Source organism: Gopherus flavomarginatus, chromosome 1 (genome assembly GCF_025201925.1).
Source record: "Gopherus flavomarginatus isolate rGopFla2 chromosome 1, rGopFla2.mat.asm, whole genome shotgun sequence".
NCBI lineage: Eukaryota > Metazoa > Chordata > Testudines > Testudinidae > Gopherus > Gopherus flavomarginatus.
The window spans coordinates 209,466,402-209,492,730 of NC_066617.1; the positions used below are offsets into that span (position 1 = coordinate 209,466,402).

Below are 26,329 nucleotides of genomic sequence, written 5' to 3' on the forward strand. Positions count from 1 at the left end.
TTACTTAACATTGAAGATCAGCTAAAGGCACTGTTGCTAGGCAGACTTCAGGAGGCAACAGAGAACCTGCAGTTCAGAAGATAAACACCGGAGGGCACCCCAACACAAGAAAACAGGAATCATGACTTCTAAGGCAAAAATTGAGGCCGAAGAGCAATTCAAAGAAGCTGAACACAGGCGACAACTGGAAATAAAACAAAAAGAGATGGAGATGAAAGAAAGAGAAGAACAAATCAAACTGGCAGCCTACCAAAGAGAACAGGCAGCCAAAGAGGCAGCACACAAAAGAAAACTAGAAGAAGAAGAGGTGGCCTACCGAAGGAAACAAGCAGAAGAAGAGCTGGCCCACAGAAGGAAGCAAGAAGAAGAAGAGGCGGCCCACCGCCGAGACATGGAAAAACACCAAAAAGAAATGGAAAAACAACAAAAAGAAATGGAAAAACAACAAAAAGAGAATGAAGAGAGGGAAAAACAGAGAAAACATGAACTGGACTTGGCAAAAGCTGGGCTGCATGTGCCAGCCAACCCTAACAACCCGGCGCCAATTATTGCTCCACAGCACAGGAAATTTCCCACCTACAAGGCAGGTGATGACACCGAGGCCTTCTTGGAAAATTTTGAAAGAGCCTGTCTTGGGTACAGCATCCCCGAAGACCAGTACATGGTAGAATTAAGGTCACAGCTCAGTGGACCTTTAGCAGAGGTGGCAGCTGAAATGCCTAAGCAGCAAATGAATGACTATAAACTTTTTCAAACCAAGGCCAGATACAGAATGGGGATAAACCCAGATCATGCCCGTCGGTGCTTCAGAACCCAAAAGTGGAAACCAGAGTTGTCATTTCCCAAACACGCCTACTACATTGCAAAAAACTATGAGGCCTGGATAACAGGAAACAACGTTCAAACCTTGGAAGAACTGCACCTCCTCATACAAATGGAGCAGTTCTTGGATGGTGTTCCTGAAGACATCACACGGTACATACAAGATGGAAAACCCAAAGATCTCGCTGAGGCGGGGGAGATTGGAGCCAAATGGATGGAACTGGCAGAAAGCAAGAAAGCTACTGTCAAGGGGAACGATTACCCCAGGGGGCACACAGACCATAAACCCTACAACCGAGGACAGCCAAAGACCCCACATACAACCCAAGTAAAGCCACAGACGCCCTACTCTTCCACCTCACCAGTCTCCAGTAACTCACCTCGGCCCAGTGACCCATCAGATGGAAGATGCTTTAAGTGTAATGAACTGGGACATATCAAGGCCAACTGTCCCAAGAACACCATGCGAGTGCAATTCATTACACCACCATCACACCAAAGATCCCCAGGCCCAGATGCCTCTCAAATACCCTTGGAGAGAAGGGAAAATTTGAGAGTGGGTGGAAAGAAGGTTACTGCGTGGAGAGACACGGGGGCACAAGTGTCAGCTATCCACCAATCCTTCGTTGACCCCAAATTCATCAACCCAAAGGCCAAAGTTACAATTTACCCCTTCATGTCACAAGCTGTAGACTTGCCTACAGCTCAACTGCCTGTCCAGTACAAAGGCTGGTCAGGAATGTGGACTTTTGCAGTCTATGACAATTATCCTATCCCCATGCTACTGGGGGAAGACTTGGCCAACCAGGTGAGGCGGGCCAAGAGAGTGGGAATGGTTACACGTAGCCAAACCAGGCAAGCTTCCAGACCCATTCCTGTTCCTGAGCCGTCCACAGAGGCCCCTTCTGTGTTACCAGAGACCCAGACAGAGGTAGTGGACCCGGATTCCATGCCTACCACTGAAACAGCCACAGCATCTCCAGTCCCAGGCCCGGAACTGGAACAGCAACCAGCACCAGCAAGTGCAACCACATCTTCAAACTCAACGCCAGAGGGCGCCAGCGAGCCAGAACTGGCAGAAGCAAAAGACAGCCATACCCAAAAGGCTCAGCCAGAGCCTGAAATACCCTCAGGTGCACCAGCAACGGAAACAACCCCATCACTTACATCGCTTCCAGAGGGACCAAGCCCAAGTCCACAGTCTGAGGAAGAACTGGTGACCTCAGCCTCAAGGGAACAGTTCCAGGCTGAGCAGGAAACGGATGACAGCCTTCAGAAAGCTTGGGCGGCGGCACGGAGCACCCCACCGCCTCTCAGCTCTTCTAATCGATCCCGGTTTGTTATAGACCAAGGACTTTTATACAAGGAAATTCTTTCTGGTGGACACCGGGAAGAATGGCAGCCGCAAAAACAGTTGGTGGTTCCAACTAAGTACCGGAGGAAGCTCTTAAGCTTAGCCCATGATCATCCCAGTGGCCATGCTGGGGTGAACAGAACCAAAGACTGGTTGGGGAAGTCCTTCCACTGGGAGGGGATGGGCAAGGATGTTGCCAAGTATGTCCGGTCTTGTGAGGTATGCCAAAGAGTGGGAAAGCCTCAAGACCAGGTCAAGGCCCCTCTCCAGCCACTCCCCATAATTGAGGTCCCATTTCAGCGAGTAGCTGTGGATATTCTGGGCCCTTTCCCAAAAAAGACGCCCAGAGGAAAGCAGTACGTACTGACTTTAGTGGACTTTGCTACCCGATGGCCAGAAGCAGTAGCTCTAGGCAACACCAGGGCTAACACTGTGTGCCTGGCCCTAACAGACATCTTTGCCAGGGTAGGTTGGCCCTCTGACATCCTTACAGATTCAGGGTCTAATTTCCTGGCAGGGACCATGGAAAAACTGTGGGAAACTCATGGGGTGAATCACTTGGTTGCCACCCCGTACCACCATCAAACCAATGGCCTGGTGGAAAGGTTCAATGGAACTTTGGGGGCCATGATACGAAAATTCATCAACGAATTCTCCAATAATTGGGACCTAGTGTTGCAGCAGTTGCTGTTTGCCTACAGGGCTGTACCACATCCCAGTTTAGGGTTTTCACCGTTTGAACTTGTGTATGGTCACGAGGTTAAGGGGCCATTACAGTTGGTGAAGCAATGGGAGGGGTTTACGCCTTCTCCAGGAACTAACATTCTGGAATTTGTAAGCAACCTACAAAGCACCCTCCGACACTCTTTAGCCCTTGCTAGAGAGAACCTAAAGGATGCTCAAGAAGAGCAAAAGGCCTGGTATGACAGACATGCCAGAGAACGTTCCTTCAAGGTAGGAGACCAGGTTATGGTCTTGAAGGCGCAACAGGCCCATAAGATGGAAGCATCATGGGAAGGGCCATTCACGGTCCAAGAGCGCCTGGGAACTGTAAACTACCTCATAGCATTTCCCAATTCCTCACTAAAGCCTAAAGTGTACCATGTTAATTCTCTCAAGCCTTTCTATTCCAGAGACTTACAGGTTTGTCAGTTTACAGTCCAGGGAGATGATGCTGAGTGGCCTGACGGTGTCTACTACGACGGGAAAAAAGACGGTGGCGTGGAAGAGGTGAACCTCTCAACCACCCTGGAACGTCTGCAGCGGCGACAAATCAAGGAGCTGTGCACTAGCTTCGCCCCATTGTTCTCAGCCACCCCAGGACGGACTGAACGGGCATACCACTCCATTGATACAGGTAATGCTCACCCAATCAGAACCCCACCCTACCGGGTGTCTCCTCATGCCCAAGCTGCTATAGAACGGGAGATCCAGAACATGCTACAGATGGGTATAATCCGCTCATCTACCAGTGCATGGGCATCTCCAGTGGTTCTGGTACCCAAACCAGATGGGGAAATACGCTTTTGCGTGGACTACCGTAAGCTAAATGCGGTAACTCGTCCGGACAACTATCCAATGCCACGCACCGATGAGCTATTGGAGAAGTTGGGATGTGCCCAGTTCATCTCTACAATAGACTTAACCAAGGGGTACTGGCAAGTACCGCTAGATGAACCTGCCAAGGAGAGGTCAGCATTCGTCACCCATGCGGGGGTGTATGAATTCAATGTCCTTCCTTTCGGCCTTCGAAATGCACCCGCCACCTTCCAGAGGCTGGTAGATGGTCTACTAGCTGGACTGGGAGAATTTGCAGTTGCCTACCTCGATGATGTGGCCATTTTTTCAGACTCCTGGCCCGAACACCTACTACACCTGGAAAAGGTCTTTGAGCGCATCAGGCAGGCAGGACTAACTGTTAAGGCCAAAAAGTGTCAAATAGGCCAAAACAGAGTGACTTACCTGGGGCACCAGGTGGGTCGAGGAACCATAAACCCCCTACAGGCCAAGGTGGATGCTATCCAAAAGTGGCCTGTCCCACGGTCCAAGAAGCAGGTCCAATCCTTCTTAGGCTTGGCCGGATACTACAGGCGATTTGTACCACACTACAGCCAAATCGCTGCCCCACTGACCGACCTGACCAAAAAGACCCAGCCAAATGCAGTTAAGTGGACTGATGAGTGTCAAAAGGCCTTTACCCAACTTAAGGCAACGCTCATGTCTGACCCTGTGCTCAGGGCCCCGGACTTTGACAAGCCATTCCTAGTAACCACGGATGCATCTGAGCGTGGTATAGGAGCAGTGCTCATGCAGGAAGCAACAGATCACAACTTCCATCCTGTCGTGTTTCTCAGCAAGAAACTGTCTGAGAGGGAAAGTCACTGGTCAGTCAGTGAAAAGGAATGCTATGCCATTGTGTACGCCCTGGAAAAGCTATGCCCATATGTTTGGGGACGGCGGTTCCAACTACAAACTGACCATGCTGCACTAAAGTGGCTTCATACTGCCAAGGGGAACAACAAAAAACTTCTTCGTTGGAGTTTAGCTCTCCAAGATTTTGATTTTGAAATTCAGCACATCACAGGAGCTTCTAACAAAATAGCTGATGCACTCTCCCGTGAGAGTTTCCCAGAATTCAGTAGTTAAAAAGTGTTCTTAAAATGTAGAAGTCTGTTAGTTATATACTTAGTGGTATATGTAAAGGTGCATGTGTTGTATTAATCTGTTTATTTTCAAGTTCTAGAAGGAAATCGCCGCCAGTGAGCTTCCCCACTGTCTGCAATTTGGGGGGCGTGTCATAAACAGATAACTAAGGGTTAATGTCTCTTTCACCTGAAGCACCTGACCAGAGGACCAATCAGGAAACCGGATTTTTTCAACTCTGGGTGGAGGGAAGTTTGTATCTGATCTCTTTGTCCTTACACTTAGAAACAGAAGACTAGAAAGTAGAAACTACTTCTCCAAAGCTCAGAGAAAGCAGGCAGACAGAAAACAAAGACTCAGACACAAACTTCCCTCCACCCAGAGTTGAAAAAATCCGGTTTCCTGATTGGTCCTCTGGTCAGGTGCTTCAGGTGAAAGAGACATTAACCCTTAGTTATCTGTTTATGACAGGTTTGCTCTCGCGTTCCCCGAATCCCCGAGCAAGCAGGTCTCCTTCCCTGCGGTTTGCTCTCGCATTCCCCGAATCCCCGAGCAAGCAGGTCTCCTTCCCTGCGGTTTGCAAGGGGGTTCGGGGAACGCGAGAGCAAAGCACGGGGAAGCTGGTCTCCTTCCCCGGTTTGCTCTCGTGTTCCCCGAACCCCCGAGCAAGCAGGTCTCCTTCCCTGCGGTTTGCAGGGGGGTTCGGGGAACGCGAGAGCAAACCGCGGGGAAGCTGGTCTCCTTCCCCGGTTTGCTCTCGCGTTCCCTGAATCCCCCTTGAATCCGCCCAACAGCGCTGCAGTGTGGCCACATCTAACACCACTTGCAGCGCTGGTTGCTGTAAGTGTGGCCACTCTGCAGCGCTGGCCCTATACAGTTGTACTAATACAGCTGTAACAACCAGCGCTGCAAAATTGGAGATGTAGACATACCCTGAGTCACAGATTTCCCATCAGGGACCTGTGCTTTGGAGTGATCCTTGACAACTGCATGTCTGAGACATGAAATATTGAAATAGACGTTTACTACATCGATGTCACAGATCAAATCAATAAATATCGCTAAGAATACCAAAGAGTACATTTGAGCATCTGTAAGTGTAATTAAAAAGACAAAAGGCCAAATGCTGGGTCCATCTTACACTGCAATAAGAAGAAGAGGGAAAGGTAGGGATATATTCAAAGCAAGGTTTCTTATGCTGAAGAAGAGAGAAGAACTGAAGACTCTGTGAAATCCACTAAGGAATTTGCAATACAGCTTTGGTATGTGCTTGGATGTTACAGTGATGAGTACTGTAGATAGTCTTATAATATACAGTCAGTAATCGGTGCAATAAGGCTTGATACAAAAGAGGTCAAAGAGAGGATCAATCTGTATATTTGTCTGTCTTAGAGTTTTCCTTAGCACTCATCACATCAGCATACAAGTGTTCTGCAGATAGGAGCCATGGATTTCCCACCAAGCAATCTCCATAGATCCTGATCTCCTTTATCTTGCCCCTGGGATAACAGAGGTTACTGCAGGCCTAGGGCTCCAGTCACCCAGTACTGTTCGGGTATGAGGAAGGGAAAGAGATAGTTGGAACCCTTAACCCCAAAACTATCTCCTCATGGGAGGGAGAAAGGTGGGCTCGGGGGAGGAGGGGCTCTTTCAAAGCCATTATCTAAGCAACCTCTTCTTGACCGTGTGTCCCATTCATTCTCTCTAAGCTGTAATGCCATCTCCTCCTCACACTCAGTCAGCTTGCTACCCTAACTGGGAGGCACTGCTTCCCCATATGCACGGTGCTGGAACAATTTATATAATGGGGTGCTAAGAGCCATTGATCCAAACTGTAAACCCTGCATGTGATGGAAACCACTTCAAGCCCAGGGGTCCAGCACCTATGCCCAGATGTCATCTTCCAGCACTCTGATTTCTTCGTTTGGCAGTCAGGACAGTTGCAGCGAAAGGAGAGGAGTCAAGTGTGCAAAGGAGTTTGTGGTGGGGCCATGAGGTCATGGAGGGTAGTCACTATGCAGCTGCATCAGAGAGAGAGAGAACATCTCTCTCAGGGTCCATGGAGTTATATTTAATGGCAGAGCCTGAGTGGACTGCACACCAGCTGATGGCTTAACACCAGGATTTGGTTGATGGTATTTTCATTTCTGAGAAGTGAAATTTTGTAGAAGAAAATAAGGGAGTATTCATTAGTGAACCAGAAAGAATGATTTATTTTTTTTTTAGCAGAAGGGTGAACTGTACACATCACCAGATTAAGAATGTTCACTTGGAAATAGTGTAATAGTCTGAAAAATTGTCTTTGATTACTACATTGTTTCATATACTGCGCAGAAGTCTATGGAATAAAATTCTGCTTCATGGTGCTAAATAAACAGCCTAGATAAACTTCACCTTATTATGTGACCTTATAGGATTATTAATTTATTCCTAGATTGCCGCGTGAAACCCTGCACAAAGCAGCTGCACCTTACTCTGGCTCATAAGTTTTATCCTCACCATCAAAAGACTTTGGAACAATTGGCCAAATCTATCAACCCGGGACAGAGCTGCCTGTGGACAGCTGCTCTGTATTCTAGAGATATGCGCTTTGTAAATTACCAGGTACAGCATTCAACATTACTTAAGTGTCAGAGGGGTAGCCGTGTTAGTCTGGCTCTGTAAAAGCAGCAGAGAGATCTGTGGCACCTTATAGACTAACAGATGTATTGGAGCATGAGCTTTCGTGGGTGAATACCCACTTGCATCCGAAGAAGTGGGTATTCACCCACGAAAGCTCCTGCTCCAATACGTCTGCTAGTCTATAAGGTGCCACGGGACTCTTTGCTGCTTCAACATTACTTAGTCTTCTGTAGTTATGTATTTAAAAGCAGATTTTTTTTAATTCATGAAAAAAATATGCATGCATAACTCATAGTTTCAGTATACATTACAATGCAAGGTGCTTCTTTTGCCTGAAAATTTGTCTTCTCAAATCAGCGGAAGACAACTGTGTGACATTGTATGGCTGTTGATATGCAGACTAATCAGATCTAATTCCAAACTCAAACAGGAAAACTTAATTTTAGACTATTATGGAGTGTGAAAATAAGAAGACAGAAAATAAGCAAGAAGTATTTGAAAGTACCAGCATTCTTCCAGGCAAGATCACTGCGTAACAGTAAAAACATGTTAGTTGACTATACCTACCTTGGAAAAACCTGTAAGGGCTGAATACCCTAATGTAGAACATGACTATATCCATGATGATTTTCTGCTCAAAGGATTCTTGATTAAAATTTTTCAACATTTTTCAACTTTTCAATTAAGTTTTTTCATTAAAAAGTCTAAACTTTTTCATGACACTTTCACCATTTTTCAACCAGATCAGTACAGCATATTATTACTTGAATTACGGTAGCATCTCAGAGCCCTAGTCAAGCACCAGGACCCTATTGTGCTAGGCACTGTACAAACCAAGCACAAAGACAGTCCCTGCCCCACAGATCTTACAATCTAAGTATAAGACAAGAGATAACAGCCCAGCGTGCAATGCTATGAAACTTACAGTGTGATTTTTTTCATATGCCAGATAACTGTAAATTATGGAAAACATACCTACAAATATCTCTGTCTTTTTTAAACTATTCTACACTTGTTACAGAAACGAAGATTTTTATGAACAACAAATGTCTATTTTATATATATTGTAAGAGCCCACTACATTCTTTTTCTCTATGATAAAGAAAAATGTAATTAAAGAAGAAGCTACAGTATAAAAAAAATAGAGAAACAATTTATGGCTCACAGTTGAGCAGCTCTTCTCTGAAATGCTCTATCACTTATAACATTAATGTTCTGGAAATAGGACCTGACATGCATTTGAAGACGTTTCCTTTTTTAATCCCCCACCAGATCTTGCAAGCACTCTTCCAATACAAGCCTCAGAACATTGATGAACTAATGCTGAATACTGGAGATTTGATATATGTTGACCGATCACAACAATCCGATGTTAGTGATGGCTGGGTAATTGGTACCTCGCACCGGACTGGCTGCAGAGGATTTCTTCCTGAAAATTACACAGAAAAAGCCAATGAGTCAGATACTTGGGTTAAACACAGGTTAGTAAAACTCCTCTCAGTAATTTCCGGCAATGTACCTGCATAGTACTGTTCTATATTCTCTCCCTTGTATATTATAACACAGGGATAGAGGTCTTTTGACCTACCCTGTTGGTAGGCATTGGAACCCTGCAAAGATGCTGATTGATGCTTGCTTACCCATTACAGGAAGTGGGTGCCTTAACCTGGGAAATAAGGAGGTAAGAGTGGTTCTCTGGGCAGAGCTGGCATAGGGTCTGATACACAACATACCATGCAGTGTACACATTTATAGTGCAGTGGCATCCATAATTACACAGAGTAAGCCAGTGAGCAACAGCAGTCATCAATGAGGAAACAGGAGAAGGGGGGTTGGGGAGGGGGAAGGTTTGAGCTTGGAATTTATGTCATTCTGTCATTGGTTTATTTGTAATTAAGCCACACTGCAGGAAGTTTAATTTTGACCCTATACAGCGTGTGGATGAGTTGCGGAGCTCTCTTTTCCCTCCTTTTCTTTTTTCTACTCTTGTTTTCTTTTAGTTCTCTCTCTCATACCATTCACTATAGCCCACCTCTGCCTCCATAACTTAACAAAACAAAGACAAACAAACAAACAGAACTAGAGACCAGGCCTATCTTCACACTGTGTGTGGGATGCCTCCTTTCCCCCATATTTCACCTTCGGTTTTGATCTTTAATTTTCTTCAGAGCAAGAACTATGTCAGCTTATATGTTTGGAAAACATCTAGGATATTTTGGTTACTACCTCAGTCTAAATTCATACATAATAATTGTACATTGTACATCAGTTAAATATAGATGACATGAGACCTCATAAGGAAGGAAATGAAAATTTAAGGCATCTGACAGTACCTACCTTCTACTCTTCCACCTAAGGAGAGACTCCTCATTTCTAGAATAACTATTGTGAGTCACAGATATTGCATCACAGCCTTAAATCTGCCACAGTAAGGATGTCAGCCTTCCAGTTCCCCCTTTCCTAAACTCTCCACAACACACAAACACATCAGACTCCCTCATACACACAGATTACCCCAGTATTGCTTCTACGAAGTTTAGTGAAAACACATACACACAAAGCCTTAGCTCAGGGGTCTGCAACCTATGGCACACATGCCAAAGGTGGCCTGCGAGCCAATTTTTGATGGCACATGGGGCAGGCTGAGCCGCTCGGCCTGTCGCCGCTCTGGGGTTCCCGCTGCTGGCCACTTACCAGCCGGGGTCCCACCACCCGGTCCCACTCAGTGCCTGCTGCTGGCCTGGGTGAAGGAACCCCAGGCTGAAAGTAGGCTGAGACCCCAACTGGCAGATGCCAGTAGCTGAAACCCCAGCGTGGGGGAGGGCAGAAACGCTCAACCCAGCCCTGAAACCCCAGAGCTGGGCGGGCTGACCCACTCAGCCCACTGCCACTCTGGGGTTTCCACCGCCAGCTCCTGCCAGCTAGGGTCCCACCGCTGGTCCCACTCAGCATCTGCTGCTGGCCTGGTGTTCCTTCCCCCAGTGGGCAGCGGGCTGAGACCCCAGCTGGCAGGAGCCAGCAGCCGAAACCCCAGAACGGGGGCAGGCTGATCTGCTCAGCCCGCTGCTGCTCTGGGGTTCCTGCTGCTGGCCCCTTGCCAGCCGGGGTTCCACTCAGCACCCGCTGCTGGCCTGGGGGAAGGAACCCCAGGCTGGCAGCTGACTGTGACCCCAGCTAGCAGGAGATGGCAGCCGAAACCCCAGAACGGGGGCAGGCTGATCTGCTCAGCCTGCTGCTGCTCTGTGGTTCCTGCTGCTGGCCCCTTGCCAGCCGGGGTTCCACTCAGCACCCGCTGCTGGCCTGGGGGAAGGAACCCCAGGCTGGCAGCTGACTGTGACCCCAGCTAGCAGGAGATGGCAGCCGAAACCCCAGAGCGGAGGCATGCAGAAATGCCCAGCCCACCCCTGAAACCCCAGAGCTGGGCAGGCTGACCCGCTCAGCTCACTGCCACTCTGGGGTTCCGGCTGCTGGCCCCTTGCCAGCTGGGGTCCCCACCGCAGCCCCACTCACCTTGCTTCCAGTTGGAGTTCCAGCGCAGGCCCCCTGACAGACAGGGTCCAGGCTTCCGGCCCTGCTCAGCCCTACCAGCCGCCAGCTCCACTCACCTCGGCTGCTGATCTGGGGTTCCAGTCAATTAACAACTGATCACTCAGAAGCCTGTGTGCAGCTTAAAGTATCCAAATAGGTGCCACCAGACACTGGAAAACTCAGCAAGGAAAAGCAAGGACAAGGAACACGCTAAACTAATAAGGTCTGCATTTTAATGTAATTTTAAATAGAGCTTCTGAAACATTTTGAAAACCTTGTTTACTTTACATATAACAATAGTTTGGTTATATATTAGAGACTTATACAGAGACCACATCTGGACCTTAGCATCCAGGATATGGGTACTAGCATAAAGTCCTCTAAGCTTAATTACCAGCTTAGATTCTGTAGCGCTGCCACCAGTCAGGAAATTTTAGGGCCTGATACCCTCTGGTCCCCCCAAAACCTTCCCAGGGGACCCCAAGATCCAGATTCCTTGAGTCTCGCAACAAAGGGAAATAAACCATTCCCTCCCACCTCTTTACCTCCTCCCAGATCTTTCCTGCCTGGGTACACTAGGAGATACCGTGAATCAATTCCTTGAAACACAACACAGAGAGATCAAGTTTCTCTCTCCCCCTCACCCAGAGGCAATACAAATTTACCTTTCCCTCCTTGTTTCCCACCAATTCCCTGGTATATACAGACTCAATTTCTTTGAGCCTTAATTAGGAAAGAAAAATCAACAGGTCTTAAAAGCAAAACTTTTAATAAAAAAGAAAGAAAAAAAGTAAAAGGTTTATCTCTGCACTTTAGATGGTAAACAGTTACAGGGTCTTTCAACTTATAAACAATAGAAAGAAACTTTCTCCAGCAGAAACACAATTTAAGCTACTTCCAGCAAGTACACATATGCAAATAAGAAAACAAATTAAAAGACTATAACCGCCTTTTTTCTTACTCACAATTCTGAATAGATAAGAGACTGTAGCAGGGAGATTGGCAGAAACCTGGTTGCACCTCTAGTCCCATCCAGGACCCAGAGAGAACAAAGCCAAACCCAAAACCCACAAACAAAGGCTTCCCTCCACAAGATTTGAAAGTATCTTGTCTCCTGATTGGTCCTCTGGTCAGGTGTTTGCAGGTCACTGTTTGTTAACCCTTTATAGGAGAAAGAGACATTAACCCTTAGCTATCTGTTTATGACAGGTCTGCATTTTAATGTAATTTTAAATAGAGCTTCTGAAACATTTTGAAAACCTTCTTTACTTTACATATAACAATAGTTTGGTTATATATTAGAGACTTATAGAGAGACCTTCTAAAAAACGTTAAAATGTATTCACGGCATGCAAAGCCTTAAATTAGAGTGTATACATGAAGACTTGGCACACCATTGCTGAAAGGTTGCCGACCCCTGCCTTAGTTTGATACACACCATAGTGTTCTTGTGTCTGAATTTCCCTGGTTTTTTAACGTTAGAAAGGATCTCCAGCATTGTAGTGGCTCCAGGACACTTTCAAAGAGACCCTGTTTTTCATGACAGGGGAGCCACTGCTAGATGGTGAATAAAAATGTAATGTTGCTAGCCGATGACCAAAGCACTGGGTTGTTGTTGGGTTTTTTTGTTTTTTTTTTTTGTGGGGGGGAGTTAAGGTTTTATTAACAACCATAGGAAATGAAAACATTTTTTTTAAATGAAAACTGAGATTCAAGGGAATTCCTTTGAAGTAAAATATATTTGTCAGCTAATATTGTGATGGAGAAAAAACATTTTGATGAATATTTTCCATAAATCAAAGATAAATAATAAACTTACAAGTAACCGCTCTCTTCAGTGCTGTTATAATGTACACATGGGCCAATGTTCAAGCACGAAAAATCAGTAATCAGTTTGGCAAGAGATATCTGAGAAACTGAGACACAAAATCTAAACTTTCTCAAATGGCTGATATTTAATTAATTTTAACTCAAGCTAATTCACATTTTTAAAATTCATAGAAAACTTTATATCACTGAACAGATTGTGTACTGGAAATTTGGTGAAGGTGTACTATATTCTTCATATAAAACAAAGAGGCTGAATCCCTGCTTTAAGTGAAAAAAAAAGAACCCAACCTTAACCATGGTGACACTATTACATCTCGATAATAATAATAATTTAGGTACTTAATAGTTTCACTGAATCTGCATGAATGACTTTAAATTATCAGTTTCAAATACACATATTTATATGAAATGCAAAATGTTATTGTACAGGAAGGTCTGGCAGGATATCTTAGAATCAGTTTTTGTGACATGGACCCAATGCTAGTGGAAAACAAAATCCAAGTTCTTTCATGCTGTCTTCATTCAGCATAATATAAGGTGGAGAAATCCATAGAGACTAGGCATAGAAAAATGCTGGAGATTCTATAGCTGAAGTTCTCATGTGAACACATCTTTTGGAGCTATTAAAATATAGACAAGGATCATCTTTCAGGAATTTCTGCTAGCAAATCTTAGGTTAGAGGGGGAACACACCCTGAAGAATGCTCACTAGAACTGTGCCCTCCAGCTGCCCTGGTATGACCCCTCAAACTGCAGGGTCTCTAGCATGCAGAGTTTTTGCATGAGGGCTTCCATTGTCTTAAAGGTTAGGGGACAAATATGCACTGGAACTGTAAAGTCTCCCACTTCCATGCTCTCTGTTGCATTTACTCACCAGAGTTCCCCTGTGCCTGTGTCACAGAAGAGGAGTGTCTGTTCTATCAATTCGAGAGTTCATGAGTCTCTTTCGTGAGTGCAGAGACCAATTTGTGTCTTATACATAAGTGATTGTTGCTCAGTTAGAGTTGATCTACACTGAAATTTGGCATTCAAAACCTCAACCCAGGAACACTTTTCATCCCAAATTTGGCATGAGTTATTTTTAGAGGGCTTAGGAACAATAAAATAAAAGGATTATGGCTGCAGTTGTTTTTGGTCCCTGTGTAACTTAAAAATCTTAATGAATTTTAGAAGAAAATATTCTACAATACAGATCATCCCCTTGGCCTATGTTCTGCTTATTTCATTTTCTTTCCTCTTGTTTTTCATTGTTAGAGGTTACAGTGATAATTAGAAATGAGGAAATGTGGAGGCTGCTTCCCCACATAGATACCACCTTGATCTTGATGATTTTACCTCATTTCAAAAGCATCTGTCTCTGTGCTGCATTTTGCTCTATAGTTGCAAGCTCTGCAGATGGTATTTATAGATAAGAGCTTAGCTTTCTACACAAAAAGCTGCAAAACAGTCCTTGCTGTATCCTTGAAGGGAGGGAGCTAACTGTGTACCATTTCCTGTTTGACACATTTCAGAGGGTTTACGCGCTCTCCTTGCCATTAATTAATATCTATTTAACATTATATGGGACAGTTCGTAGGTCAGAAACAGCATGGTATGGTAAGTGTATAAAATAATTTGGCACAGGAAGCATACCCACGGACTAAGAACTCACTTATGTCCCTCCTGGAGCTACACAGTCCTTAGATCTGACTATGCAGGAAAAGAGGGTCTACTCACATACATGTTCCACCCAGGATCGGGCAGAATGAAGCCTTAGCTCCACCACCCTTCACTCAGTGGCCAAGTAGCTGACCCAGCATGTGGGAGACATGAGCTCTAGTAATTTGGCGCTGGTGTAGATCGTCAGTAAACTACTATCCACCAGGAGAAAAGAGGAAGTAGGAGGAGATGTTTTGTATTAGATGGTGCCTCTTCAGGAGCACAATCCTCCTGCAGTTATTCCTGGGGTGTGCAGCTTAGGGCTTGTCTACATGGCAAGTTACTGTGTGGCAAGCCAGGGTGTGAAACTGATGTGCACTAGCTTGCTGTACAATATTGTCCTGGCTGGACACTGCTATAGTGCACTGAAGGCCCCAGAGTGCGGTTCGACTTAACCCAATGTTCATGTGGTTGCCTGAATCACAAACTAGCTGACTGGAAGGTTTGGTACAGATCTGGCTTTACTGTAACATGTGAGTCAGATTTTTTCAATATTCATTCCTTGTACTGAGACTGCAGCTAAAAATATATACATACGTCCCAGATCATCACAGCATTGCATAGTCTATTTGGCCTATTTATTCAAGGGAGCAGAGTTTTAAAAATATATACATTTAGGGGATTTCAAGTATTAGAAAAGCGTAAAAGTGCATCTTCTGAAGTCTCCTTGGTTGGTACATTATTATCGCATCCCTTCCATGGGGCAGAATTGCAACGTTAGGCTGAATATCGGGGTGAGCCTTAGAACCATATAGAGCCTGATCCAGCACTGAAGTCAGTGGAAGTCTTCTCATTGACTTCAGGAGGTGCAGAATGTGCTGCCTTCCCACCCACCACATGCCTGTACCAGTTCACAAAATTACAGAGGTGGACATGTGGTAGCTGCTACTTTAACCTTCATGGAATGTATATGGTATGACAGTGTTGTTATGCTGAGAGGTACTGGTGCTTCATCATTCAGAAACCTCTTTGAGATTGGGTATGAATGCCCCCCTTTTTGAATGTAACTGTCAGGATGAGTTAATGAGAAGCCTCCCAACACAGGCCATGTCTACATTAAAGCAGCTACAGTGACACAGATACTGCAGCTGTGTCGCTGTAGCACCACCATATAGCTGCTTCCTACATTGACAGGAGGGGTTTTCCATTGATGTAGTTAATCCACCTCTGTGAGAAGTGATAGCTAGGTCAGTGGAAGAATTCTCCCATTGATTTAGCAATGTCTACATCGGGGGTGGGGGGCTAGTTCAAACTTACTGTGGTCCTCCAGGTGCAAAATTTTTCAGTCATGAGTCACGTAACTAAGTTGATGTAATTTTTAAGTGTGGACCAGGTCTAAGATAAATGGTAGTTGTGAACCTGCCCAGGAGTTTGGCAGAAGGGGTTTGCTGAGTACTGTTTGTGTTGTGTGTATGAGAGGAAGGATAACAACACAGAACAGAAGGAGAGGCAGAGGCAAAAAGCAAGAAAGCCAAGTAGCAGCTAGTGAGTACAGTGTGACCCAGACAAAGAGAGCTTTGGGGTCTGTTGGCTAAAGAGGCTTGTGGATATAAACTAAGAAACAGCTCATTTGTTCTTGGTTTCACCTATGTTCTGAGAAGCTGGACTTTGTACATTCCTTGTACATAAACAAGACTGCATCAAAGAAAATACTAGACTCCATCAGTTCTTCTTTGAGCTGGAACATGGCCAGGACCCTGAATTTTGACTAGTCACATGGGTCAAAAAGTGACAATAGTAGTAGGATCCAGTTTCCAAGGATACAGATTATGGTATTCCTGTTGAACCAAGATGGAACAAATAATGGAGATACAGTACCTACAGAAATTGGAAATGGCCACTAGGAATTAAAACAAGGCCTAAAACAAGAGCTGGAGATTTCCTAGAAAGGGTTTAGAAAAAATTTGCAGGTTAAGATAAGAGCCTTGTTGGAGGAGCAACTACAAAGTGCCCAGACAGACTGGGAAACATGCTTAGGCTGGAATAGTAAAATGGCTTGATGAGGTGATCAACAGTCAGACTACCATACACCAGAGGTTTTTCCACAAAATAGTGCAGATCAAACAGGCTTTGGTCAGTTTGGAACTTGCTATCTGAGGTGAATTGCAGCAAGGACTTAAGGAGTTGAAAATTCGGCTCCAGAAGGAAATGTAAATATCACAGACCACAGTGGCAGGCAGCCATCTGGATGAGGAATTGAGCCAGCCAGAGGACTTGGGTAAGACCACATATTTGCAACAGATTTCGACCCTGTTTGTAATCTACAGAGGCCCAAAGGGGAGAGTTCAGCCTGTCCCAGGTCAAATAATGCAAAAGGGAGGGCAAAATTCCTTAGGACATTTATTTGGCTCAGTTCAACATTATAGCTCAAAATAATGGCTGAGCAGATGGACAGAAAAAGAGGGATACTAGCAGCCACCGTGGGTGACTCAGCTCTGAAAGTGTTGCAGAACTTACCTGCAGAAAAGAGACAGAGTTATCCAGACCTGGTACAAGACCTGGTCATGCAGTTTGGAGCTAGCCATCAATCTGAGCTGGCCAGAAAGCAGCTAAGAGTTAGAAAGAGAGAAGAAACCCCATGTGGCAGAAGACCTGCAAAGGCTTGTGCACCTAGCATACCCAGGTAGCAATGTGGCCTTCCAGGATACATTGGCGATGGATGAATTTATAGATGCTCAGCTGGAGTTGGACTTGCAGATCAAGAGCAGTGAAAGGAGACCAAAGACACTCTGAGAGCTTGTGGAATTTGCCACAGAACTTGAACATTTCTTTGCAGCAATGCACCAGTAGAGGAAACAGCTGATAGTGAGAAAGATGGAAGTTGAATGCCAAGAGCCATGTAAGTATCATTCTGTGTCTAATACATATGATAAAAGAGGGGATTATATTCTGGTTCATGATTTTATTGAACTATTAGAAAAACTGATCAGTTTGGTTTGTAAAGAAGGGAAATTGGCAACAATACAAAATTAAATGAAACAGTCAGTTAAATGCTGATACTGACAAATGCTGACAAAATTGGCCACCAAAAAGGACTTTTTAAAATTTAATGCAGGCCAAGACAGAGTGGCACCAGTGTGTAGTGAAAGCCTCTCTCTCAGTTCAGGAAATGGTGAAACACCAAGCTGAAGGGGCAACGGATGGTGGAGGTACAAGCATCAGCCCCACAGTTTTAGCTTCAGTCTGCACAGCTGAACAAACATGGGGAATTGGCTACTGAGTGTGTAATAGGATCTGCAAAATGCACAGTGGTGATTGACACTGGCTCAAATATAATATTAAACCAGACCTGTTAAAAAAGCTAGGGAACAGGGAATCCATAACTGAACCCCCTACTTGGTCTCAAATGGAGACAGTGACTGAGGCAATGAAACCTATTCAAAAACTGGGAAAACTGGGTTTGAAGATTGGAGCCCTGGAATTCAAGCCAGAAGTCTGGTGGCTGAAATAATGGCTGAGCTATTTGGATTTGAGCTTGGCTTGAATTTGATTATGGCTAATAACTGCATAATCAGTGCCAGGAAAGGTGTCTTACAAATTCAGTCTGTGGATGTTCCCTTTAAAAATGAGACAAATGGTTTGGAGGCTGTTTGTTTGCAGTGAACAAATTGGCCTGCCCCAGGGGGTCAGAAACCATTGTATCAGCTACACACTGTAGCTTTGCAGCACTGGAAAGATAGGGAGTCCTTGAAATCTATTTTGAGACCAAGCATCTTGGGGGGAATCTTAGCTGCTAATGCTCCTGTGAATCTGAAAGAAGAATTGATCCCTGTTTGATTGCTGAGTGCTTCCAACAAGAAGCAAATAGCAAAACACAGAAACCATTTCAGTGGACAGCAGGGTAAACTTTAGCATTGTCACCGCTGAAAACGGCTCTTGGGACTGCCCCTTTCATATTGGACACCGAAGCTAATGCTTACTGTTTGCGGGGAAGGGGGAGAATTTCAGGTTGGATGCCCTCCCCCCTCTCCTTTTGAATCTGAGAATGTAGCTATGGAAGTCGAGGCTGGAGCCTGGTCTACATTTAATAGTTAGGTCGACATAGCTGTGGTGCTCGGGAGTGTGAAAAAATGACACCCCTGAGCACCATAGCTATGACAATCTAACCCCTAGTATAGATGCAAAGTAGGTCAACAGAAGAATGCATCCATTGGCCTAGCGATCATTGTTCAGGGAGGTGGAGTTTCTATGGCAATGGAAAAACCTCGTCTCTCACTGTAGGAAGCATCTGCACTATGGCACTACAACGGCATAGCCTTGCTCAGGACTGGCCCTAGACCAAATGGCGCCCCAGGCAAGGAGCGTCTTTGGCGCTCCCCCTCTCCATTTGTTAAACTTTTGAATATCTTTTTTTTAATTGTATTTGTAGCCCATTCCACAACTTGGATGCACGATTTGCATGCATGCTTTAGCCATGTCATATAGGATGATAAATGTGCATAGTAGAATCTGTAAATCTGTATTTATTCATGCCATATATAAACAAATAAAAAAATCATTTCCTCTACATTTATAGAAACTTTTTAATTCTAAGAATAACTGAAATGTACTATCAAGAAATTGAACTGTGCACTAACACTGGGTGAACAACTATTAATTAGTGTTACAGTAGGTGATAGTCTTAGAATTGAACCCTAGCCCTTCAGTTTAAAAGGTCGCTTTTGTCCCTCTGCCCCGTGAACTGAACACAGCTTCAGAGAGATCCAAAGATTGGCCAATGGCATTTTCAAGCAATAAAATAGCAAGTAATGTCAGTCTCTCATTGGCCATCATTGCATGAAGCCATGTTTTAATGAACCTGAGCTTTGAAAAGTAGCGCTCACTACTCATGACTGAACAGCAGCATGGTCAGAATCCTCAAAGCCATCCACACATTAGGAAAAGTGTCCTTCAGCTTTGCATCATGAATGAATTGGAGAACTTTGAATGGAGAGTGTTTCCCAGGTGGCAAAATGTGAAGAATGTTGTCTAATTTGACATACAAGCCTTTAATCATTGTTGTCCGAACATTCTTCACGTTTCAGCATCCAGTGAAGGTCTGTACAATTGTTCAAGAGAGTTTTCCTGTCTGCCAGCAGCTACAAAAACTCACACCTCTATTCGTGGTGTTTCATTTGTCTGAACCTTTCTTCAATGGACACTTGAGCAGTGTCAACTAGTGAGCAAAAAAACCTCCCTATTGAATTTTTCTTCCAAGCTTCCCTTCACTTCATCTCTGCCCTTGTAACGAAACGCTCTCTTCTTCTGATGAATGCAAGTTTCCTTGAAGACAGGCTCAACTCCTAAGTTTTCTGCCAATTCTTTGGCAGCAGCAATGGCATCTTCAAATCCGTTGTCTCTGTAGACCACAACAAAATCAAGGCAACTTCTCATCAAAGTAGTAGCAGTTGCGATGTCCATTGACTAAGTTTGTAATGCGCTGCTTACAACGTTTACTTGGAACAGGGTATCATGCCAAACCACAGTTGAGACCAGAAATTGGAAGTCAGTGATCTGGTTTGCCAGGCTTTGCACGTTGTGTCGGATTCAGGCCTTGGCTTTATTAGACTGTGCCGGTTCCATCAGGGCATTATAAACCTCATTTATTTGGTACCTCAGTGACCTTATGATGTCAATGTGTCTCTCCCAGTGAGTGTCACTTAGTGGGTTTAGGGTCAGATTTGTAACATTGCCCATGAGGATCTTCCACCTGATACTTGATGCTGAAACCAAGATGTATATCAACTACTCCGAAGAGAGATACTGAATCTAAAGATGCTGCATCTGAGACAAACAGGTTGAGGGAATGGTGGCCAAAGGCACGAAGAAAGCTCTTGTATTCAGCACAAGAATTGTTGCCTAGACATGTTCACACCATTGTCATAGCTTCGGCTGCTGCAGTGCTGAAGCTTTATTTTATTCTCATTCCAACTGTTCATAAATAGTTCTGTTAGGCCTTTTCCAGTAGAGTTGTCCACAGACCGGAAACAGATGAAGTGTTCCTTTATTTGGATACAGCCATCCTCGTCATCAAAAAATCTTACTGTAAATGACATCTTTTCACTGTGACTAATGTTAGGAGTGCAGTTCACTATTACGGGGTGGTACTTTGCTTTGCCAAGCTGCATCAGTATGTTATCAAGCATCTTCCTAGCCATAAGGTCACTCAATTTGTTTTGAATTGTTTTGTTGCAGTAATGGTCCATTGCTTCTTTATGAACTACTAGACATTGGTGTTCTTGCATGACATGGTCGTATTTCCCAAGGAGCTCTACCAAACTGAGGAAATTTCAGTTATGTTCAGTGAACAACTTATCTGACAAGCTCCAGAAAGTCAAATTATTCTTTTCAAGAAAGAGGGTAATTCAGATCAGACACTCAAGCGTGTTCCTCCAATGCTGGGTTTCTACATTAATAATGCACTGGTTTTCTGCATCTATGCATTTATTCAGCTTGAGCCTGGATTTGACCTCCATCCATTTAGAATAGGCTGTAATATGGCCTGATGATTTCTCATGTTGCTTCAGAGCATCAGCTGAATTATTCCAGTAATTGTACCCAGAAAGCACAAGCAATGGTTTGACATTCTTGTCAAATGTTTTGCAACAAAAACAGAACATATTGTCAGTTAAATTTGAGTAATCTATCCAATGCCAATTCAGTTTCTAACCATTGTCAAACACTCTTTCACAATGCAACTTTGAGAAGTGGCGCTTCTGCTCATTTAATGGAAATGTCATATCCTTGATTTTGTCTGACCTGTTCAAAATTGTACAATCAATAATGGCAACATTTAGGATCACTGGCCATAAAGCAGGATCTGATGTATCGATTTGTGATGTGCAATTTTTCTCACAGCTGTTTCTGTCATCTTGTGAGGCTGATTCATCTTTATTCTTTCTCTCCTTTTTGTGTAAACCTGATTTTTCTTTGTCATTATTCTCCTTTTTATGTGAGCCACATTCAGGAGCGTCGCCAGGGTTTTTGGTGCCCTAGGCAGGGGTCCTTCCACGCTCCCAGTCTTCAGGGCACTTCGGCGGCAGGTCCTGGAGCTAGTGAAGGACTCGCCACAGAATTGCCGACGACGACCCAGAGCGCGGAAGGACCCCCCCCCCCCGCAGAATTGCCGCCGAGGTCAGCAAAATGCCGCCCTCCCAAATCCTGGCGCCCTAGGAGACCGCCTAGGTCACCTAAATGGAAGCGCCGGCCCTGGCCACATTCTTCTTTATCATTACTCTCCTTTAGGCCGCGAGGGAAACTGGATGATTCTCCATCACTTTCTTCACATTTCCATTCTTTATCTTCAGGTAAATCTACTAATTCCTTAGTAATAAGACTTCCATCATTTACCCTTCACTCCTCAATTTCTTCTGCACTGGGACGATTGCAACTGCCTAAAGTCTGGTCTATGTTGTTCTGTTTCAGATATTTTCCCATCAAATTTGCTCCTTGCTGCAAACTAGATTGCAACTGAGATTTTTGCTTCCTATACTGAGCTCCTGAAGGTTTCTTTGTGGGCATCTTTTTTGTACAGGGGAAAATAGACAGTATTAAGGAGAGCAAATGTCTGTGTTCTGCAGTCTTAGAAAGTCATCAAACATTACATGTAAAGCATGGCAAAAGAAGAAACAGTATTTCTTTTATATTGTTGTGTAAATATAGGTTAACTAGATATCTCTGGCATCTCATTAAATGTGTCCTTTATTAATTGCTACTTACACTCTTAAGTCTTAAAACACAGTACACGTTCATAATTTCACAATAAAACAAGGTTCACAATATTGCAGTGGGACTCTCACTTCAGTTCAGTTTGTTCTTATATCTCACTCACTGACTGACTGGCAATGCCACACCCCTGATAATACTCATGAGGGCATGGCTGACAGCATTCTAGGAGGTTCAAGAAAAATGTAGTTCTCAAAGTCTGGAAGGTTCCACGAGATTCTACAAGGTCCAGAACATCCTAGGAGGTTAGTGAAAAAAGAATCCACATATGGAATACCTGAAACATTTTACTTCATATATTCTATTTTCCCTTTTGTCGTTAACAACAAAAACTGCACCCCAAGTCCATTGCCACCCAATCCCAGCACCCCAGGCAGTCGCATGGGTTACCTTCCCCTACATCCAGCCCTGGTTGTGCTGGTATAGTGTCATTGTGTAGACATGGCCTGGAAAAGTTGTAGAGATCAATCCCACAACTCACATTCAGAATGGACAAGGTCTGCTTCAGCCAACAAATTTCATAGAAACAACAGGGATTTCCCAGGTGATTGAAGGAAAGTCAGTCAGGGAGTAAAAAATCCAAAAGGGGGTTGGGTGGAAATTAAATCAATTTGGGTTGATGATGTGAAAACATCTTGACAGAAAGACAGCGATGATAAGTAGATAGTTAACCTTGTATCATTGTTAGTTTGCTAAATTATTTATTTGCTCTCTCTTTGGCATGGGTCATACAGGGTGTCGTCATTTTGAGTACCATCAGAATTATAGGCAGAGCTAAAACAGGAGAGTTATGCTGAGACTTATGCATCAATTGTAACCTCTTTGAGATTGGGCGTAAACTCCGCCTTCAGTTAACATAACTGTCTGGATGAGTTAGTCAGAAGCCCCCCATCTAAGGCAAACGGGGACTGTGAACCTGCTAAGGAGTTTGGACTGAGTGGGCAGAGGGTGTGTGTGTGTGTGTGTGTGAGAGAGAGAGAGAGAGAGAGAGAGAGAGAGAGGGAGAGCGAAAGAGAAAGAGAGCGCCAAGCAATAGCCAGAATAGCCAGTAAGCGTAGTGTGATTCTGGAAAAAGCCAGAGAATGATCTTGTGGGTCTGTTGGCTAAATAGGCTTGGTGCTAAAAACTAAGAAACTGTTCCTTTATTGTTGGTTTCTCCAGCATTTAGACAAGCAGGACTTTGTACATTCCTTGTACATAAATAAAACTGCATCAATGAAAATACCAGACTCCCTCAATTTCTGCTTCCAGCTGGAACATCTCTGGGACACCGAACTTTGACTAGCCACTCAGATCAAAAGGGGCAACGTTATTTATTAACCACAATCTGGCAATAGCCTGTTACTTGTATTAGTACTGTGGGATCAGACTTTCTCATATACAATTTTGCGAAGCATGTCAAAACTCTTTATGGTTTTTCTCCCACTAAAGTGAATGGGAATCTTGCCTTTGACTTCCCTGGATACAAGATCAGGCCTTAAAAATCCTACCTCTCTATATGCATCTGTCTGTGTTTCTACTTTTCCCACAGAGAATACACTTTCACTCCAGCTTCAGGACTGCTCCCCAAGAACGAAAATGAACCTAGACGTAAACTGAACGGTGAAGTCTATAACCCAATGACAAAGAGTGTGACCCAAACCCTTGCTTTCCAGGTAATAAGTCTTCATTTCTTACTCTTTGACAGGTGCATAAATATCAGTGCAGGTAACATGCTTATGCAAATACATGTTTTTAAATGAACATTTAATATCAGCCTCTAGTTTCATCTCAATATTATCTATAAAGAAATTGTTTTTACATTTCTTAATAACTCTTTGCTTCTGCCAGTAAAAAATAGCAAAGCAAATGAAAAAAATATAGCTTTCAAATGTCAGCTTTCTTTATGTGCAAGGAGTAAACAGAGCCTCTAGGTATAAGCAAGACTTGTGTCCAACTCCGGTGATATAGCTTGGGGAGCAATGTGCAGGTGTTGTTAGCAGTAGGCCTTGGGCCTAATTCTTCTCTCATCCCAGTCTGAGGCATACCAGTCTGAGCCTGCATAATACCACTGATTTCAATGGATTTACACCAGCTTAACTGAGAGCAGAATTAGGCCCTTTGTTTGTACTTTCTTGGCTAAACTGATTTTATTTTACCTTATCTTAGATATTTATATGCCTTACTGTAGGATCTTAGCACCTAGTCTGTAATTTCTTTGTGTTTTTATATATATCTACAATAAATAGATGCGTAAGACACTAGTAGAGTAAATTAGTTTAAAGGGTCACCATCAACACTGACAGATTTACATTTTTAATCCCTGCCCTCAATATTGAATGCAGGTCTGTCTGCATTGTAAGGATTCCAGTTCTCCTCATCCAATTTGCTCTGCCTATGCTAGGATTTTAACATGTTAGTTAAAACACCTTTTTCCTAATGTAAACATGGTCTTATAACCTAATCTATAGCCACTGAAATCATAGTACTCTTTCCATTGATTTCAGTGGACTGTGGTTGACGCCTTATATTTCTGTGGGTCTAAGCACCTCATCTGTAAAATGGGAATATTACTATTTCCTTTCTCCCACCCTTTGTCTGTCTAGTTTATTCAAATGATTGTAAGCCTTTCAGGAAAGGGACTGTCCTCTAGTATGCGTGTACAGCACTTTGCAGGCCTGATCTCAGTTGCAGGTTCTAGGTGCCTCTGCAATAAAATTAATTCATAACACTAAAATGTAAATGGGTCACTGCATACAGCTTTCTCAGACTGTTGCTCTCAGAAGAGGCCTGTTGGTGATGCGGCATGGGGAGAGAGTGGATCATGTTTTTGGGAAGTCCTGGATTCAGCAATGCTTAACTGCAGATGGTAAGTAAAACAACAGGAGGACCGGCCCTTGAGAAACCAGACTGAAAAGAAAATATTGCAATGTGATGGCCATGATGCGTAAAGTCTGGATTAGTACTTGTAAATATCTGCAAACCAGACTGAATTTTAGTGCTGAAGAAAGCAGCTATTCAGAAATACCCTTCATACACAGAAAGCGTAGTAGTATCATATAGTCCAGTGGTCCCCAACCTTTTCGTCTGGCGAGTGCCAGACGAAGGACTATGGCGGCGGTGGAGCATCCGCCGAAATGCCGGTGAATTACTGCGGCATTTCGGCAGTGACGCCGCTCGATGACGTCATTTGTCGGCAGCAAGTGGTGTCATCGAGAGACGTCACTCCCGAATTTCTGCGGCATTTCGGCAGTGATGCCACTCGATGACGTCACTTGTCAGAGGCAAGCAGCTTCGTTGAGAGGCGTCGCCGCCGAAATGCCACAGAAATTTGAGAGGCGACACCTCTCGCTGCCGACAAGCGATGTAAGCGAGAGGCGTCGCCACCAAAATGCTGCTGAAATTCGGGGGCAACGCCTCTTGATGATGCCGCTTGCCACCGACAAGTGACGTCATCGATAGGCGCCGCTGCCGAAATGCCTCAGAAATTCGGCAGCATTTTGGCGGATGCTCTACCACCAGCCAGGACATTGGGGACCCATGATATAATCAAAGCAATATGGTAGAACCTTAGAGTTACAAACACCAGAGTTACAAACTGACCAGTCAACCACACATCTCATTTGGAACTGGAAGTACACAATCGGGCAGCAGCAGAGACAAAAAGAAAAGACAGTACAGTACTGTGTTAAACATAAATTACTAAAAAAAAAGAGAAAGTTTAAACAGAAGGTTTGACAAGGTATGGGAACTGTTTCTATGCTTGTTTCATTTAAATTAAGATGGTTAAAAGCAGCATTTTTCTTCTGCATAGTAAAGTTTCAAAGCTGTATTAAGCCAATGTTCAGCTGTAAACTTTTGAAAGAACAGCTGCAATGTTTTGTTCAGTTACAAACATTTTAGAGTTACAAAAAACCTTCATTCTTGAGGTGTGCAGAACTCTGAGGATCTACTATATTTGAGATATGCGCAGTCAATATATGGTCTATAGTCACTGTACTTTCCATGTAGTCACCCTACACAAGTAATACTGTACAAATGGAGCTCAGTGAAACTACATTTTTGTCTCGAGTTGATGTGCAAAACATGAATTTTTCACCAGCATTTTCAGAAATTTAAAAAATTGATCAGTGGCCAAATTTCCCTATT

The 26,329-nt window shown here is 44.0% G+C and overlaps 1 protein-coding gene across 2 annotated transcripts in view; it reads left to right on the forward strand.

The window, feature by feature from the left end:
• UBASH3A (ubiquitin associated and SH3 domain containing A) overlaps positions 1 to 26,329 on the forward strand; it is a 50,341-nt gene that overhangs the window by 14,267 nt on the left and 9,745 nt on the right. For both annotated transcript variants that reach the window (XM_050936582.1, XM_050936583.1), the window contains 4 exons: positions 7,254 to 7,423; positions 8,714 to 8,922; positions 23,733 to 23,856; positions 24,941 to 25,049. In XM_050936582.1, the coding sequence (XP_050792539.1) occupies positions 7,254 to 7,423; positions 8,714 to 8,922; positions 23,733 to 23,856; positions 24,941 to 25,049 (612 nt within the window). The remainder of the gene's footprint in view (positions 1 to 7,253; positions 7,424 to 8,713; positions 8,923 to 23,732; positions 23,857 to 24,940; positions 25,050 to 26,329) is intronic.